The following is an 18,300-nucleotide window of genomic DNA, read 5'->3' as shown; positions in this document are numbered from 1 at the left end:
TTGACAATAGCTAAGGGCTTGAGACTGGGTGAGGGGTGGGGGTCATTTAAAACACACACACCACACACCTACTGTAAAGTATAACAATGCAGAGTCACTGGACTATATAATGGGGTCAAAAGTAATATGTTCATCTTTAAAAACATATTTTGTTTTAGTGTAATTGCCGTAGTTAGCGAGCCAAGATGGCCGATCTTCCGCGCATGCGCGTCACAGATCATGCAGGGGACACAGTTAGCGCCATGACATCGTCATTCTCCCTCACTAACAAGCGAGCACAGCCGGCCGGAAAGTTCCCGACAGACACGCCGCCCACATTCACCGCATTTAGCACTACAGTATCACAGTACTAGCTCCAGCGCCGCCACAAGACTGGCAAACCGAAGGAGAAAAAAAAGAAAAACTGAGCTTTGGAGGAATGACTAGTGTCGCTTGCGTCAGCGAGTTAAGGACATTTTAAAACGTTAGACGCCGCCCGCCGATTTTTCTCGCCGAATCCGCCATTGATCGCCCGAAAGCCGGTAAGCGATACGAGCCTCTCCCCCTCCTCTCCCAAACATCCCCAACACACCGCTGTTAGCTTCCGTCTTAGCTTACTAGCTCAGCATCCGGAAGTGTGCCGGTTAGCTTAGCTTCCAGCGTACGTTTACATGGCGTAATTAGCTTAGCTTCAGTGAGAAAACGCCGGTATTAGCTAACATGACACAATTACTCAATTTGAAGTCAAATGTCGTCTTCTTTTATTGACATTCTCGGTAAGAAAAAGTGCAACTACTCTGTCAAATAAAAGAGACGGGTTTTTACTTATCAGTATGTTCTAATAAATAACGAGTTTGCTCGTTGTTACGTCGGCCCTATTTCTTTTCACCTAAACCCAAAATAAAGGACCTTGGATGGCAATATCAATATTCGAGTTTCTTTTTTTTATAGCGTTGATAAGGTTACAATCATTATAAGTCTGTTGTTATGTTGTAGCTTGTAACAACTGTCCCAAGTTGCCATGTACGCTGAGTTTCAATTTCTCCGAAAACAGCAGCGCAAGAATGAGTTCGAAAACGAAAGCGAAGACTGCCTGGGCCGAGCTGAAGCAAACCGGTAATGAGTGCTTCAAGGCGGGCCAGTACGGAGAAGCCACCCGCTTGTACAGCCTGGCCATCGGCGAGCTACACAAGTCCAGTAAGTCTACTTCCATATCTACTGCCTTACTGAGCAAAAGTTCAATTAACCAAAGCAACGCCCCTCGTACATTTATACTTTAGCCATTGCCTAATTGGGGGGAATTGTGGCTTATTTCACAATACTTGTAATAAAACTTTCCATTTTCCCAGGTCCAATAAAGGCAACGCACTAGTTGCTAGGCAGAATTCATACGTAGTATTCTTGCTACAGTACTTACTTACTACTTGCCTTTTTGTGTACCTACCTAGGTTACTGGATTGGATGGATGGACTGTTTTTTATATATATATATATATATATATATATATATATATATATATATATATATATATATATATATATATATATATATAGCGCATTTATCTACACATTGTGGTGCCCAAAGCCATTTACAATTAAATCCTCACATTCACCCATTCACACACACACACACTCATACACCAGTGATATTGTACCTATCTACCCGATCTGGTTTACCTAGTAGCTACCAACTTAGTTCCCGATGTGTGTTCACGTTTGTGCTTGCAGATCCAAAGAATGTGGAGGATTTGAGTGTGTTGCACTCCAACCGCGCCGCCAGCTACCTCAAAGAAGGGAACTGTGCAGAATGTTTCAAGGACTGCAACATGTGAGTATAATATTACAGTTGGAGTCCAAATCCGGCCATGATTAGATTAGATTGGATTTCCGCAAAAAAAAAATTGCTCCTTAAAAGTGACATATTTTATGATAAAGGTGTAATTGGCTATTTTAATAGGTTAAACCACAAATACACCACAAATTATGATCAACTAACCTAACCCTTAAATGCCTATAATCGTCTTCAAATGTTGCCCTTTAAGCAGCAGCAAGCCCCCCCCCCCCCCAGCTATACACCTAGTAGTAATTTAACTCTTTGACTGCCAAAAAACGTTAAATAACGTTTAGTAAAATTCTATGGAGGAGTGCCAAAGACGTTAAAAGACGTTTGTTTCAAAACAGAGGTGAAACTAACCATTTTCTATTGTTGATTACTCAAAAACGGAATAAGGTAGAAACAAACTTTTTTTTCTGATGAAAGATGAGAGTCCAATCTTTCATTTGGTAGTATGTGTGTTTCCATAGTCCAAACACATCATTTTCTGTGGACCTTGAAAGATCAGTCAAAATGCTTAAAATCGGCTGGCACCCACGGCATCCCTTTTCTGAAAACGTCTGGCAGTCAAAGAGTTAATAGTGCATGTGTCAGGCATCTTTGCCACATCTTCCTGAGCAGAATTTTTTAAACTTATCTTTCTTGCTGCTATTATGAGAAACCGGGGTTCTGAGCTTGCACGCAGAGTTGACATAAAAGAGAAGTGCTTTTGAGAACTGAAAAAGGCACCACAGACCTGTGGGACTGCGGCCTACTTTTGCCACGTGCCGGAACATCGTCACCTCGTCACCTCCACCGGCAACTTGGCGTATCCTTCGCCTACTTAAACGAGCAGCTCGAACACGTCCAAGGATTATTCTCAAATCCAACTGGCACCTGGCGTAACCTCAAAAAGCACCAAACGAAGCAGTTAGCCGACATAACACGGCCGGCAGCGGCTATTTGCTAAGCTAAAGGCTACAGCTGGTGCGAGACGTCTCTTGGCAACAAGTGAGCTGAAAGCCAAGAGAAAATCTCGGCTGTTTTTCACGCGGACGGCGAACATTTGCAACAACAGCGACGGAGAAGTAACTGCTCGACGGGCATTTTTGGTGTCCAGGGTAACGTGCAGATCTTTCCTTTCCTGCACGCTGCGTAACTTCTATCGGGAGCCAACGTGAACTGCGTACTGTAAGCTAACCTAACGTGCGTCTTATGTAAACAGATGTCACAATTTAACATTTTAAACCTTTGTTACATAAGAACCCTTCTCTCAAAGTATACATACTGTAAAGAGTATTTTGTCAGCAAGAAAAATCATTTTATTTTTTTACATTTTGATTCGCCATTATGTAGCTAGCTCCCTACTTTGCAACTTACCTAGCAGCCCACCCGCCTACTTCCTACTTCCTAGCTAGCTCCCCAGTTCCTTACTTTTTTTTGTATTTGAGGCGTGAGACGACAAACGCTTCGCCCTCTCTTCTCTGCCAGTTCTTTGGAGTTGGTGCCGTTCAACGTGAAGTCTTTGCTACGCCGGGCCGCCGCCTCAGAGGCTCAGGAGCGCTACCGCCAGGCCTACGTGGACTACAAGACCGCACTGCAGCTGGACGCGCACTTGGTGGCGGCGCACGACGGCGCAAACAGGTACACGCTGCATACGTGACGTGTACAGATGCGTGCGTACATACAATATGCAGACACCAGCTGATGCTACGATGGATGAGCCGCACGGCAACGTGCTTTGTTTGGAAAGCTCAAGAGTTGTTTAAAATAGATTTGAACAAAAACATGAACTTTCCAACGGTTGAAATGGTCCAAATCAGCGCTTTTCCCGTTAGACTCCATACGTTTTCAATGACAAGTTGGTAGCAGGCTACCATCCGGCCTACCCATAATGCACCGCGCTGCCGAGATGCGCACTTCGCTTATTGGGAGCGCTGTTCATGTTGTACACAATTTGGCCACTTAGGGGCAGTGTGGTTCTGATACACTGTTGAGTTGTAGCCACGTTAGAGAGTAGAAGGAAAAAGTCACCATCAAGTTATTTTAATAAAGGTTGTTTTGTGTGCAGTTTTTTGCATTTTGCATGAATGGCTAAAAGTGCTGCGAGTAATTAGCATTAGCGAGTCAGCTCTGAATCGAATCGTGAGACAGTCAAAGTTTCCTTCCCCTACTATTTGTGAACTCAACCATCTACTTTTCCTCTTTAGGATGACAAAAGCGTTGATGGAGGTTGACGGTCCCTCATGGCGAGAGAAGCTCCCTACCATCCCCGTGGTGCCCCTGGCGGTCCGAGAGAAGCTCAGCCGAGGCTCCCCTAGCGCGCCGCCGCAATACAACGGTGTGGCACAGAACCACAATGTAGCCGCCGAGGAGGACGTGCAGCGAGCCAAGTTGCTCAAGGAGGAAGGAAATGCGCTGGTCAAGGCGGGCTTGCACGCCCAGGCTGCTGAAAAGTACACGCAGAGCATCCGCCACCACGCCAAAGAGGCCGCCACCTTCACCAACCGGTAGGGCAACAAGATGGCCGCGTTAGCTTAGCTTCAATGCTAACCTTTGTGCGCGTGTGCTCAGGGCTTTGTGCTACCTGGCGCTGAAGCGCTACCACGATGCAGTCAGCGACTGCGGCGCTGCGCTCGCCATGGACGGCGCCAACGTCAAGGCGCTCTACCGACGGGCGCAGGCGTACAAGGAGCTCAAGGTGCTTGCTTACTTAACTACATTTGTTTTGTTTATCGAAGCTAACTTGGCAATTTCCATGGTTCTTTTCTTCAGGACATGAAAAGTTGCATCCAAGACCTGAACAAGCTCCTGGAAGTTGAGCCAAACAATACGGCTGCCATCAAGCTGCTACAGGAAGTGCAGCAACAGCAACAGCAGCAACAACAACGGCAACAACAGCAACGGCCTCCACAGGAGAAGAAGAAGAGGAACAGGACCAGGAAGAAGTGACCACCGGACACGTTTTTGTTCAGGAACACGGCTGAAGGTAAAAGTGGGCGGAGTTAGGTCCACAAAGGCAACCAATCACAACGCAGTCGGCCCGCCAACGTCGCCACCCATCTTTTTGATCAAGTGCCTGAAACAACCATGTTCATTTTCGAGCTTTTTCATTGGTGGTCATCGATGTGCTCATCTGGTTTTCTTTGATTTCTTCATCCGTTGGCCTCTTTGAGTTCATGTGGCTTTCGTCCCCCCCGATTCCATCTTGAACTTCAGATCTATTTTAATTTGTCTGGCAGTGAACGCATTCAACTCGTCTTTGACGTCTTGATTGGTCACCGCCAGGCTTCTGCCATCAACTTGTCGGAGCAGGTTCGTTAGTGTCATTTGAACCATTCATCAAGATGCTTTCCTCTTTTTGATCTTCAGTTGAACTCATTTGGTCTTCATTTGCAAATGTCATCACGTCTTGGCTTGTCTTTTTTCATGTCTTTCACGTCCTCATCTGGTTTCTGTGACACCCGCTCTCTCTCAAATTTGGTTGCCCCCAAATTACAAAGCAGCCTTCTGATTGGCCCATAGAAGCAACGTTGGCCATCCTGAGAAATCTTTCACAATTGTGAAAATGTAGTAAGGGTAGGAGGGGGGAAAGTTCACATTTGAGATCAAACTTTTTATTGGACCGGCAATGTTCTTGTACATTTGTGGGTTTTTGCTGTCAACGTGTAAAAGGTGAAAGACAAAATCATCCGGGACCAGCGCAATCATCATCAGGGTGGGGAGGCATCTGTTTTGTGGTTTTATTCAAGCAAAGTCAAAATGGTCACAAGCACGTTCGCGCGAAGCAATAAAACCATCATACAAGCAAACTTGGTTCTTGATTTGAAAAGCTTTGCTTTTATGTTGTCAGTGAATGAAAAGTTTTGTCCCCCGCAAAGCAAAAAAAATAAGAGTAGAATGTCCACAATCATGAACTAAATCGAAGCAGTTGCTCCAGAAAGCAAACGCCATCTTGTCCACGGGGGTTAGGATACAACGTTCATAAAATGGTGGCTGGCTCGCGTCTCTGGTTGCTATGGAAACCAGTCCAAATTTGACACCGGAGCACTTTTTGGTCCTGTTCGCTTGCCGTCATGTTTTCCTTATTTTGTGCTATTTAAATCATTTTGACGCGTGCCTTTCCAAATCATGTCCAATCAACAAAATGGACTCCAGTGAAGCTTTGGAAGGTGCTCAAGAGCGAATGCGAGTTAATTTTACCACATTTGTTTTAAAGGGTCTTTTTCATGTCATGGGGTGTTCGATGTAGAATCCGGAGGTAAACAAACGTCATAAATGTTTGAATAAAGCTGTCATATGACAAAATATGACAAAAGTCAAATTGATTTCTGGCCAAACGTCAGACCATTTTCTTACATCCCGTTTAGGCGTCCGGGGGTTTTAAAAATTCAAGAAAATGTCCGGTTGGCTTTGCGTGACTAATAGGAGGTGAAGTACAATGTGTAACTGAGGCGGGTACCAAAATTTCAAGGCTGGGGCAAGTGTTGTCGTTTTTTTTTTTTTTTTTGGGGGGGGAGGAATAGGATTATGGTCACTAGTCATACAAGTCAGCTGGCAAAAGCTAATGTTAATTGTGTTAGCTGGCTAATGCTAACCATGTATTTCACGGACTGAGAGGAAAGGAGTCGTGAGCATTGTTGTTGAAAATAAACACACAGTTTAATAACCTTTTTTGTCTTCTTGTTTGTTTGGATTAAAGTGGAATAAAAGCAGCCAGTGGGCGGGACTAACAAGCCAACAGGAAGTTAAGAGGAGGGAGGAAGTAGGAAGAAAATGGTGATAGATTTTAAAAGAAAGAGAAAAAAAACCTCCTAGTGAGACAGGACGGACCAGAAGGTTCTAAAGGAGCTTGTGGAGTGCCAGGTTCAGCTGGGGGAGGGGCGAGCGGGGGTGGGGGAAGGGGGGGCATGCTGCTGCTTCTTATGCAGAAGACGAAGAAGAAGGAATGAACGTTTGTGTGCATGAAGACAGGAAGAAGAAGAGCGGCGGTGGGATGGCGAAGGTGTTGGGTTGGTCGGAGGGTGTCGGGGTGCGTTGTACTAGTTCTCGCCCTCGCCGGCCTCCACCTCGTCACCCTGGTTTTCGGATGTCCACAGCTGACGAGGAGACACAGGAAATGTACAGATTTCAATCTGGAATACTTTGACACTTTATGTACTCTACTGCCACCTGCAGTTCAAAAGAAACTTTTATCTTTGACGTTTCATTCTCCGTTTGATCACTTTAGGAGATCAAAATCAAACAATGCGTTGACTCACAGTTAGGTTGTCCCTTAGTAGCTGCATGATCAGCGTGCTGTCTTTGTACGATTCCTCGTTCAAGCTGTCGAGCTCGGCGATGGCCTCATCGAAAGCCTGCCGGGAAGGAAGCGCTCAGAGCCCGAGAGTGGCGGCGGCGGCGGCGGCCATTGTTGCGCTTGTTGTACCTGCTTGGCCAGAGAACAGGCCTGTTCCGGTGAGTTGAGGATCTCGTAGTAGAAGACGGAGAAGTTGAGAGCCAGGCCCAGTCGGATGGGATGTGTGGACTGCATGTCCGTCTTGCTGATGTCAAACGCGCTCTGGTACGCCTGCTGGGAGTGTTCCACCGTTGCTAGAAATGAGACACAAGGACGGAAGCCATCTTACGGCAACACATCATGTGACTACAAGTGGCCATCTCGCGAGCACCTCAAGTCGCCATCTTATGCCCCCCCCCGGTCCTACATCTTACGAGCATCTCGGCGCCAAAGCTCAAGCTCACCCGTCTTGGATTCGCCGGACGCCACCTCCGACAAGTATCTGTAGTAGTCTCCTTTCATTTTGAGGTAGAACACTTTGCTCTCTGCTGTCTTGGCGTTGACGATGAGGAAACTGTCCAGAAGATTCTGAAAGCAGACAAGCGTCGTCGCAACGGGACCCTCAAAGTATTCGGTAAGCGAAGATACTCGTTTTTCACTCTCAAAAACAAAGCAAACTAACAAAACTACAATGTAGCAAAAATGTATTGGATTTTTCGCCACGGTCAATCGAATACAGTACACGAGCCTTTGCAGTTGGTTTGAAATGTATTTCGGTATCGCGGCAAGCATGAAAAGCGGCTGGATCTGTCGTCTGCGTGAAACCGACAAATGACATCATCTGGCAGCAGCCAATTAGAAAAAACGACACCAGATGACATCGCAAATCGGCACCAATGGTGGCCGCCCGTGGCCGAACGGCTTCACCGCGTTTGTCACTTCACGCCGACGAAAATGTGATGCGAGCTAACAATTCGCCCTTTTTTGCGTCATGCATGAAAAATTTTCTGTACCCGTTTTGGATCAGAGAATAGTTGTTTGTAGTGTTTATTTTATCCACCATTTTCTAATTTAGTCTCATTTTTGAATTTTAGTCCAGTTTCCCGCTTGTTAGATTTTAACAGTCAACCCCACTTATTATCATATTGTTTATTAATGAGCGTTTTAGTCTAGTCTAAGTCCGGTGTGTTGACAAAATTTTTTTGTTGATGAAATTAATTTTTTACATTTAATTAATTTTGTTGAATTGTTACTACACAATACATGCAATGAGGTATTTTTCCTTTTCAATACAATTGAGCTTTTCCTTTTATGCATTTACATGAAAACCGCTTTTTGTTTTTTTATTAAATACATAAAAGGTTGTAAAATCCTGAAACTTGACAACAAAGTCCGTTTTTGGCGTGCACTGTAGCGTATTGCGACATAACGAGACGTACCAGCACGTCGTTGCAGATCTCTTGGAGCTCGGCCTCGATCTTGGCGCGGTAGTCGCGAGCCATCTGCTGCTTCTTCTCGTTGCCCTCCGTCTTCTGCTCGATGCTGGAGATGACGCGCCAGGACGAGCGGCGAGCTCCCACCTGCCGGCGAGACGACAAGAGCGCCGCAAAAAAACAAAAAAGTCAAGACGCCGCAGCGAGCGCGACGAGGAGCCGGAGCCGGAGCCGGCCCCAACGCGGCCCGGGTCGTACCACGTTCTTGTAGGCCACGGACAGCAGGTTGCGCTCCTCGTTGGTCAGGTCCTTGTTCTGCTCCGTCACCTGCTTCATGGCGGCCGCCATGTCGTCGTAGCGCTCGGCCTGCTCGGCCAGCTTGGCTTTCTGCACCAGGTCGGTCCTGTCCATCTCGCGACTGCGGACCACAAGGCGCGCGTCACCACTTGGACGTTCGTGAAAAGCACAAAGCGCGTCCGTCCCGGCGTCTCACGACAAAATCCCGTTTTGCAGCCTCTATCAAATTGGGGGGGGGGGCGGCTGCCTCCGCCTCATTTCGGACCGCCGCTGGCTCCAGAGCTCTGACATCATGAAAAGTGGGTCACGCTAGCGGTTACAAGTCATTTTTAGACGTCACACTTTAGAGCAGGTCTCACCGACCCTTTGCAACTACTACTACTTGGGAAAGCAGTTTCAGTAGATTAAGGAAATCCATGCAAATTCTAATACTTGCTGGCTGGTAGCAGCTCTTTTCTTCTAACGTAGCAGAACATTTAGATCTCAAATTGCACGCTTGTAGTAAGTAAAGAAAGTTGACGTCAAGCTTTTGACATCGAGGCTAAGCGGGGTCATTACAACAAGAGTGAATCCTCGAGCGGTGACTCATGCTTCACTTGGTTGGGGGGTTGGGGGGGGGGACTACCAACAGGAAGTACTGCTGTTGTTGTCTTGTGTCACATGACGCGGCCCAGCAGGTGAAATGGAGACGCTCAAACATGGCACGTGAACGCATCGTTAGCTAAATCTGCCCCGTGAATGCGGCACATGAACGTGTCAAATTTGATGGCAAACTGCAGATAAACGATAGAGGTGCAAAAATGTGCCAGTGACTTGACAATTCATCAAATTCTCAGCAATGCTTTTGATAATTAACTGCTCAACCGTGTTCAAATTCTCCACATCCTCAGAATTTCAGCCCCTTAAAACAGTACCGAAAATATTGTCCACCAATTTCTGTCCATCGTGGAAGCAGACTGATTGTGTCAAATTAAAATAACAAAACATCTGCTTTTACTTTGGAAAACAATCATCAACACTTGTGATGGTTTTGTGACATCTCGGACCAAACCAGTAACCGAATCAATCCGTTTATGTAGTTTCACTTCCAGCCCTAGCACACATCATACGAGAGTATTTTTATGTGAATATTTCTACTATGACCATTTCCATCACGCATTGAATCAGGCATCCATGAATCTCTATGCAGCTGTGATTTAGCTTTCAACCTGCTTCAAGCCATCAACCCATTTTAAGCATCTATAATGTAACCGTCCATTATCCGTGGCCATCTATCTTCCGTCATCCAAGCATCTCATCTTACATTTTGGTTTATGGTGCGAATCATATGGCGACGATTTCAAACATCGACCGCTTTTAGTCACCATTCGACATCATTTTCTGCCCATTAGAATAGCCTACCATTGATTTAAATAGATCCATCGTTCAAAAACGATCAAGCTGCGATTTCACCCCCCCCCCTTCTCTCCTCCCCCCTCCTCTGGCATTAGCCAACGCGCTAGCACGCAAGCTAGCACGCTACGGTTGCACTGTGAAGGGCGGGGAGCCCATTTGCGACTTCATTCCAGGCGAGCGTGTCGCAAAAGAGGCTTCAATCGTCGCCTGAGGGCGTCAAATTGTCGTGGGGGCGGCAAGCGTTGCCGCAGGCTGCGACTTTCTTTGCGCGGCCTGCTAACAGTTCCGCCCTCGTCGTCGTCTCACTCCCCTGTGGAATTTTAAGATGGAGGCTAGCCTTAGCACGCTAGCTGAACGCCGAGCCACTCCGAACGGCCACCTTTAATCCAGTACGTCGGAGGCACACACACCAGCTGCGGGTGTCGAAATATGTCATTTGCCCGTAAACAAGGTTCAATCAAGCCGAATCAAATCAGCGAATACAACCGCGGAGGAAGGGAGGGGGGAGCGGGGCGGAGGGGGGGGCTCCCGGGAAAGGAGGGTGTGTTAACCCACGCCATGGCGGAGCAGCGCGGCTACGTGAGCATCGAGCGCTCGGGTGAGTGGGTGGCTGCGGATCGGACGGACTCGGCCACCCTGAGCGAGCCTGTCGGTTGTTTCCCCCCCCCCCCCCCCAATACGCGCAGCCCGGAGATGCTAAGCTAAAACGTCGCCGCGATCGACGGGCCAGCGCGGCCAAGCTGTCAAAAAACGGCCCGAATCATCGGGGACTCCCGCCCCGCACGATGTCGAGCGAAAAGCGCCCCATCGGACTCCACGCTGGGTGGAGGAGGTCGGAGAGAGGTGGGAGTCGTTACATCGCGGCACGGGGACGCTGCTGGGTTATTTGTCCGCTCGCAGCAACAGCGGATCTCGGCCTAAATCCTCGCACCCAGCCCCAAACCACAATGGGCACCTTCCGCCGCGGAGGAGACAAAAAGCGGCGGCCACGACCCCCCGCAAAGCAAGAAGCTTGGCGGCGGAGCGTGAGGAGGAATAATGGCGTCAACTCACGTTTGTCAGGTAGGCGAGTTCCCGATTTTCTGCTGTGACCGATTAGGCTTTATCGTGCCGTCCTCCTCTCGCTTGCTCAGGGGATTCAGGGCAGTACCACTTCCGCCTGCGCTGACACTTCCGCTTCCTCTAAGCCCCACCCCTCCCCCAGCCAGTATCCATGGCGACGGCACTGAGGGGTTTCCAAGCATCCCGGCAGGGGCTTTGACGTCAGAGCTGCCATGGCAACTGCTGACGACTCCACCATGACGTAGTTGTTTAGTCATTATTATTTATTTGTATCCGTTTATTCAAATCTAGTTATTTTTTCATCGATTTATTCAAGATATCGCAAATTAATTTGTATGGATCTAAAAAAACAAACAAACTACCAGGCCAATGTTATATAGTTACTACGTGTACGTATAATAATATCGTCCTGTGTTTTTTTATGTGGTATTATTATTATTATTTTCATAGTTAGGTAGAACTTTTTTCTTTCAAATTTCCTTTTCCCCTGAGAAAAAACAGGCAACTTCCTCAGGAAATTATGAATTTATATTATTCTCTTGGTGGAAAAAAAACACCTTTTTCCTGTAAAATTTAACTTTTTTTCTAGGGATAAAAAAAAAAAGATTCCCTCAAAGTAATTACATCTATTTATTTATTTATTTTTTACAATTTTGTTTATCAAACAAATTAGCTACATTTTGGTAGGACTATGACAACCTGAAATAAATACACAGTTCCTTACAACAACATTAAAGGCAACTTTTTTTAGGGGCGGGGGGTTATATCAACATTATCATCGCAAGATGGGAGCTGTTTATTCTGGATAAACATGACTACTCTCGAAAGAGCTCTAACTTTTTCTCTTTCTTTTGAAAAAAATGAGCCCAAACACTTTTTGTTCTTGAAAACAACATTTTTTTCACATCACATCATACTTGTTGACTTTTCTTTCTTTAGTTGCTTGATTGAAATTAGATTTTGTACAATTATAGCTTCATCAACTTTGCATTACCGCATTTCCCAAGAAGAACAAATCCATTTTCTAATAAAAAAAAAAAAAAAGGTAATAACTTGAAAGTTGAGCAGAATCACAGAAGGGATTGTGTTCCACTTTGGAGGTTCCTGCCATGTTTGTAGTGGCGCTCGCTGTGTGTGCGTAGCCAAAGGAGGAAACGAGTCAAGCCAGTCGAGGATCTTTACCTGGTCAAACATGACATTGGACGGGACCAACCCTAACCGACACGCACACACCAAACGGTGGCGTGTTGTGCGCTGATGTTGACACCTGGAGACGTGTAGACGAACGAGCGTCTTCATCTCATCTCGGTCCTTCGCCATGTCCGTCAACGTCAACGTCAAGAAGGTCTCCAACCTGCCGGGAGGATCCCAGCGCAGAGTTGAGCTCTCCTTCAGAGGTGAGTTGCCTGCTTGGAAAAAAACAACAAACAAAAAAAACAACAACTTTATTGTAAGGGTGCCAAAATGAGTGCGTCAATTCTGAATTCATTTAATAAAGTTCATTTAACGCCTCCATTTTTTTTTAGGCACAATTAATGACCGCCCCTTACTTGGAAAGTCTGTACTGGGGGAATTCCAGTCGCAACACAGCAGACACGTCCACGTCAAAATTGAGCAGAAATAAATGTCATAATAATGCATATATTTGTGGAGACTGGAGTCAAGTTGCATTTTATAATTTTATAAATGTGCAGAATTTCACAAGTTACGATTAGATAGCTTTTAATATGAAAAGAAAAATGCACTGAGCTGCCACCAACGTTTTACAAATGCAATGATGCCATCTAGTGTCAGAAAAATGACCTCAACACAAATCAATATCACTCGTTTTTTACAGTACAGAACATCTTTTTAGTTTTAACTTAATTTTCTGAATTATAATGAAATTACTGTATCAATGACTAAAAGATGCAGCCATATTTCTATTATTTAAAAAAAAATTCCATTTAAAAAAATATTTTATTGTACATTTAGAACAGATTTAAAATGCGATTAATTGTGAGTTAACTATTGAAGTCATGCGATTAATTACGGTTAAAAAATTTAATCGCCTGACACCCCTACTTTATTGTTGTAAGATTTAGTCTTGGCTTTTATGCATTACACTTTTTCTCCAAATATAGTTTGTGAGAATGTATCTTGGGGAAAAAAATGACATTTAATTTAATTAAAAATTATGACTCATTCTGAAAAAAGTCTTTATTAACATAACAACAGGGTATTTTTGTTTTTAAATAAAACTTTTTCATCCGAAAATGTATTCGTTGAAATACATGGCATTGGGGGACAACAAAACAATGAAAAAAAAAAATATATATATTCTTCCATTGTTTTTTCTAGCAATTCTACAGCTTTATTATTATAGTGCAATTTGTTGATGTTGTCATGGTAACACGTTTTGTTGTTCATCCACCAGGATTCACTCAGAAGACCCGAGTGGTGCAGAGTGACGCCGTGGCCGTCTTCAACGAGGTCGGTCAACCACAACGCCGGCCACTGATGATGTCAGTTATTTGTTGGCTTCTGATTGAACCTGTTTCAACTGATCGCAACTTACCTCCTTGAAACCCAAACACACGCACGCACACGCACGCACAAGCACGCATGCGCATGCACGCACACTCATGCTCACGCACACACAAACACTCCTTAAACACACACATGCCTCAAGTTTGTGTTCTTCGGCTGCTCCTGGCTTATTATCAGAGCCATAAGGTGGGCGTGCCATGCAGCCCCTTTCACGCAATTGATCCGGATCCAGAATGGATCAGAACTGGATCTGCCTTTAACACAGAACAGGGACATGGAATGCAATCACTTGTCCCGCTCTGTCGTGTTGAAAGCGTATCCTTTTCATATTTTTACCTCCAGGCGTGACCTTGCGTGTGTGTGTCTGTGTGTGTGTGTGTGTGTGTGTGTGTGTGTGTGTGTGTGTGTGTGTGTGTGTGTGCGTGTGTGTGTGTGTGCGTGTGTGTGTGTGTGTGTGTGCGTGTGTGTAGTCTTTCCGCTGGCCTCACTACGGGAAAGTCATCCGCCATGAAGTGTTGACCATCAGAGTTTATAACTTTAGTAAAGTCTTCTCCAACAGGTAACACACACACACAGATCACGTGAGACAAAATAATATCACTAACTGGTTAGTAACTTATTTCGTTTGTTGTTCATTTAGTTTGTCAGTTGCTTCATTAGTTAGTTGTTAGCTAGTTGATTGACAAATTGGTTTATTAGTCTGTTTGTTCATTGATTAGATGTTGGTTGGTGCTTGTTTCTTTCTATCTATTATTTGCTTAGTTAGTTAGTTTTTTTTTTTGTCGGTTTATAGTTAGTTGGTTAATCAGTCAGCCACTTTGTTTATTCAGCAGTTAGTTTGCTGATTCCTTAGTTGAGCAACTGGTTTGTTGATTCATTTGCTTAATTAGTCTATTAACCAGTTAGTTAGTTGTTACTTAGTAACTTGGTTAGTTAGTTAGTTAGTTTTGTTGGTTCATAGTTATTTGATTAATCAGTTAGTCGGTTTGCTTATACAGCAGTTAGTTTGCCGATTCCTTAGTTGAGTCACTGGTGTGCTGATTCATTGTTAGTTAGTCAAGTCGATGCTTGGTTAATCAGTTTGCTAATTCAGTAGCTAGTTAGTAGTAGTCGTCATTGAGTCACTGACTGGTGAGTGATAAATAGTTAAATGAGACACTGGTTGGTCAGCTTATTTGTCATTGATTCATTGCTAGTTTTTCATATAGTCGGTTAGTTAGTCCGTTGATTCAATAATTAGTTATGTAACAAAGCACACTAGTCTCACTATGTGTGTGTTTGTGTGCGTGTGTGTTCATGTGCAGACTGCTCGGCAAGCTGGTTGTGGGCCTCCACCACATGGTGACGTCAGGGAGGCTGTTGCTACGGGAACCACTGACTGATAGCAACCATCTCCTGACTGATGTGAGCGTGCGTCTGTGAGTACGTGTGTACGTCTGCAGGCGTGTGCGGTAATCATGTTGTGTGTTGAGTAGATCTATGTGGAGTTGGACGTGCGCTACAATCCAGTGGAGGGCGCCGCTGGAGGATGGGAGGGGCGGGACTTCATCAGAGCGGACGACGAAGACGAGTAAGACGTAAACCCAAAAAAATAAAGAAGGCAGAAAGGCTGTGGTTTGAAAGACAAGTGTGAGGTCGTTTGTTGCTAGGCAGAATTCAAGCTCCTGCACGTCCAATTTTCCTGCTGCTCCGTCGCACCGCACTAATGGAAAGTTAAGTCATCAATCATCTTTAGACAAGTCAGACTTTTCCTATCAGCACGTTAACATGTTTGTTTCCTCCCAAGTGTAGTTAGTTACTTAGTTGGCAAACGCTTTTTCACTTGCTTTTCCATCGATTGAGGCACTCAAAAAAGTTCGCATTCACTTTCTGATGGCGCAGCATCAGAAGCAACTTTCTTGCTTTTCTTTCTTTCTTCATCACTTGTTAATTCAATTCATCCATCAGCTAAAAAGTAGTTGACTTATTTTGACTTTCTTAGCTGTATAGTATGTTTGCTATTTGTTTCGTTAGTTGGTAATTCTTCAGTTAGGTTACGGCGTTAGTTAGCTGGCTGCTGCTAGTCACTCAGTCACTCAGTTTTTTTGTGAGTTGGTTAGTGAGTTGTTTGTTAGTCATTACCATTTCATGCTTCTTCTTTTTTTTTAAATGTTTTTTTTGTTTAATCATTTATTTTGTTATGCGTTTATGTAGTCAGTCAGTTAGAAAGTTCATTAGTTTTAGTTTTGTTTATTTGTTTGAGTTGGTTGTTTTATTTGTTGTTTACATTTTTAGTTCATTCTTTTTAGCTTAGTTAGTCTGTTGTTTCATTTGTGTCTTTGTTGTTTCATTTGTTTTTGTTTTTTGATGGATTGAGTTGGTTTGTAAGCAAGTTGATTGTTTCGTCAGGTTCTTAATTTGTTGCTTCATTCTTTCTTTCTTTACTTCTATCGTTAGTTAATCAAGCTTGTTCTTTTTGTTGGTTGTTTAGTTTGTTAGCAAATTTTGAGTTACTGTTTTTGTAAGTTGTTTAATTTGATAGTCAGTTAGTTAGTTAGCTAGTCAGTTAGTTAGTTCATTTTCCACCTGTGTGTTTTTCAAATCGGTGTCGCTCAGATCATCGCTGAGCTTCAGGAACGACGCTTTTGAAGATGACGAGAGGTGAGAGTGACTTCACATGGCGCTGGCGTGACCGCTCGCGTGTCGTACGACCACGCGGGCAAAGGCAATCTTGTCTCTCCGATTCCCGAGCAAGCCCTCCGACGTTGAGTCGTCTGGAGAGGGAGCTGGAGAGGGAGGTTCGACATCTGGGACGCAGCCTCCTCCGCGCCCAAGGTGACCCCGACGACGAGGATGACGACTACGACGATGACGAAGATGAAGACGACCTGCTGGACATGGAGGCGTCCGACATCGTCTTCACTCCTTTGATGAGGTCGGCTACGCGGTTCTCATTTAGTAGTTTTGTGCTTGGCTTGTCACCTTCAATAGAATTGTTGCTTCCTTTTTTTGAAGTGGATGCGCCGGTTAATTGCGTCGCTTCTGTCATCTAGTGGAAGCGATTCAAATTGTTTGTCGCTATACATCACTGGCATAGATAGATGAGCAAAGGTGCATTATCTGTTGTGAAGAAGCATGCGTGTGTGTGCGTGTGTGTAGTCGTTCCAGGCCGCTGTCCAGGCATGTCGCTGCAGCCACACCCAAAGTTCAAAGTTTCCAGGTAAGAATGCAGTAAACAACAACAAAAACTACAAAAAGAGAATACTTTTCGCAGATCCACGTTTGAAGGCGCCTGAGTTTGATCTGAACGGGTCTCTATAAAGACTCGGTTCCCATCGTCACATTGAAGAGTCGTTCAAAAGACTCGATTCGTTCATGAAGGTCACATCGCTGGAAATGCTCCCACAAAGTGCGGCGCTTACGTGACAATACGCAAAATCGAATGCAGGAATGAGCCGGCGCGTTATGACACGAGTGTTGCCCAATCTAGCGGAGTCGTGTTACTTCTTCACACATCTACTCGAGTAAAAGTAAAAAGTATTGTGTGGTAAAACTACTCTTCGAAGTACATTTTTGCAAAAAGTTACTCAAGTAAATGTAACAGAGTAAATGTAACTCGTTACTACCCTCTGTTAGTTACTTAGTTAGTTAGTTATGGTTTGTTGATGCATTGTTTGCTTGAAACTTTCTCTATGAATGATTGAGTTTCTCGACAATCGATGAGAGCCAAAAGAAGACCCGCTTGACGGGGTTGCACTTTTGAGAGGTCAAGTGACCTTTGACAAGGTATTTGTAATTGAGTAAAATTGAGAATTGAGTGCCTACACAGTGAGGTCTTCATATTACAGGGCTGGGAAAAAAAAAAAGATCCTGCTCAGACTGTTCTTGGAAAGAGGTTGAGGAAATTTGTGGGCGGGGTCTGTGTCCGATTGGGTGATTGCAGGTGAACGTCAACATCCTGGAAGCTCAGAAACTGGCGGGCGTCAACATCAACCCGGCCGTCTTCATCCGAGTGGGAGGGCAGAAGAAGCACACGGCCACGCAAAAGTCCACCAATTGCCCCTTTTACAATGAAGTGCGCTTAAAAGGCAGACGCACGCCTCAACACGCAATCAAACACACGTTAGCGCAACGCAACTCAGCGGTGGAATAATACGAGAAAAACACATTTAGTAGAAGCCATTAAAACCCGTTGTGATGCAATCAAACCCAAGAAACAATTTTTTTTGCAGAACTTCCAGTTTGAGTTTCATGAGACTCCAGATGTTCTCTTTGACAAAGTTATCGAGATCAAGGTGAGTTTGGCCTTCGTCGCTGGCTGGTTTCCGTGGCGACGGGACACCTAAAGCCTCCCACCTTTGCAGGTGTGCCACCGCCGTACGCTGGCCTTCTTCATGAGCCACGTGGGAACCTTCAAGATCGACATCGCCACCGTCTTCCGCCAGCCAGGTATCGTCAAACCAAACGACGGCGGCGCCCCCTACGGCGCCCCCTACGGCGCCCCCTACGGCGCCCCCTACGGCGCCCCCTACGGCG

The 18,300-nt window shown here is 45.1% G+C and overlaps 3 protein-coding genes across 7 annotated transcripts in view; 2 read left to right on the top strand and 1 right to left on the bottom strand.

Annotated features, from left to right (window-relative positions):
• The first annotated feature begins 197 nt into the window (after positions 1–197).
• On the top strand, positions 198–6,461 carry tomm34 (translocase of outer mitochondrial membrane 34). Its single transcript, XM_077578488.1, has 7 exons — positions 198–521; positions 1,034–1,176; positions 1,707–1,806; positions 3,283–3,435; positions 4,002–4,301; positions 4,366–4,492; positions 4,567–6,461. The coding sequence occupies exons 2-7, from the start codon at positions 1,044–1,046 to the stop codon at positions 4,741–4,743; spliced, it is 990 nt and encodes a 329-aa protein (XP_077434614.1). The 5' UTR covers positions 198–521; positions 1,034–1,043; the 3' UTR covers positions 4,744–6,461.
• On the bottom strand, positions 6,429–11,413 carry LOC144059412 (14-3-3 protein beta/alpha-1-like). The gene is made up of 7 exons (XM_077578489.1): positions 11,248–11,413; positions 8,761–8,920; positions 8,509–8,649; positions 7,534–7,657; positions 7,220–7,383; positions 7,053–7,148; positions 6,429–6,890 (listed from the first exon to the last, which is right to left on the bottom strand). The coding sequence occupies exons 2-7, from the start codon at positions 8,911–8,913 to the stop codon at positions 6,834–6,836; spliced, it is 735 nt and encodes a 244-aa protein (XP_077434615.1). The 5' UTR covers positions 8,914–8,920; positions 11,248–11,413; the 3' UTR covers positions 6,429–6,833.
• The window catches only part of fer1l4 (fer-1 like family member 4), a 29,284-nt gene continuing 21,269 nt past the window's right edge, over positions 10,286–18,300 (top strand). For 4 of the 5 annotated variants that reach the window (XR_013295653.1, XR_013295654.1, XM_077578471.1 and 1 more), the window contains exons 1-11: positions 10,286–12,653; positions 13,673–13,728; positions 14,256–14,344; positions 15,090–15,189; positions 15,261–15,355; positions 16,381–16,425; positions 16,520–16,699; positions 16,924–16,984; positions 17,708–17,839; positions 17,997–18,059; positions 18,129–18,213. Coding sequence is in view for 3 of the 5 variants with exons in the window: in XM_077578471.1 (XP_077434597.1) it covers positions 12,575–12,653; positions 13,673–13,728; positions 14,256–14,344; positions 15,090–15,189; positions 15,261–15,355; positions 16,381–16,425; positions 16,520–16,699; positions 16,924–16,984; positions 17,708–17,839; positions 17,997–18,059; positions 18,129–18,213 (985 nt within the window). In the remaining 2 variants the exon portion in view is untranslated. The remainder of the gene's footprint in view (positions 12,654–13,672; positions 13,729–14,255; positions 14,345–15,089; positions 15,190–15,260; positions 15,356–16,380; positions 16,426–16,519; positions 16,700–16,923; positions 16,985–17,707; positions 17,840–17,996; positions 18,060–18,128; positions 18,214–18,300) is intronic. The other variant, XM_077578470.1, reaches the window with a different exon arrangement.

This window comes from Vanacampus margaritifer, chromosome 10 (assembly GCF_051991255.1).
Source record: "Vanacampus margaritifer isolate UIUO_Vmar chromosome 10, RoL_Vmar_1.0, whole genome shotgun sequence".
Lineage (NCBI taxonomy): Eukaryota > Metazoa > Chordata > Actinopteri > Syngnathiformes > Syngnathidae > Vanacampus > Vanacampus margaritifer.
This window is presented reverse-complemented; position numbering and strand designations above follow the sequence as displayed.

What these genes read in the sequence shown, in the direction of transcription:
- tomm34 (XM_077578488.1), top strand. Translation starts at nt 1,044, where the DNA reads ATGAGTTCGAAAACGAAAGCGAAGACTGCCTGGGCCGAGCTGAAGCAA. An exon ending in GCGCACGACGGCGCAAACAG is followed by an intron (nt 3,436 to 4,001) that starts GTACACGCTGCA and finishes TTTCCTCTTTAG; the next exon opens with GATGACAAAAGCGTTGATGG. An exon ending in AGGCGTACAAGGAGCTCAAG is followed by an intron (nt 4,493 to 4,566) that starts GTGCTTGCTTAC and finishes TCTTTTCTTCAG; the next exon opens with GACATGAAAAGTTGCATCCA.
- LOC144059412 (XM_077578489.1), bottom strand. Translation starts at nt 8,913, where the DNA reads ATGGACAGGACCGACCTGGTGCAGAAAGCCAAGCTGGCCGAGCAGGCC. An exon ending in CCGTGGCCTACAAGAACGTG is followed by an intron (nt 8,650 to 8,760) that starts GTACGACCCGGG and finishes TCTCGCCGGCAG; the next exon opens with GTGGGAGCTCGCCGCTCGTC. An exon ending in GTCCGGCGAATCCAAGACGG is followed by an intron (nt 7,384 to 7,533) that starts GTGAGCTTGAGC and finishes TCTCATTTCTAG; the next exon opens with CAACGGTGGAACACTCCCAG.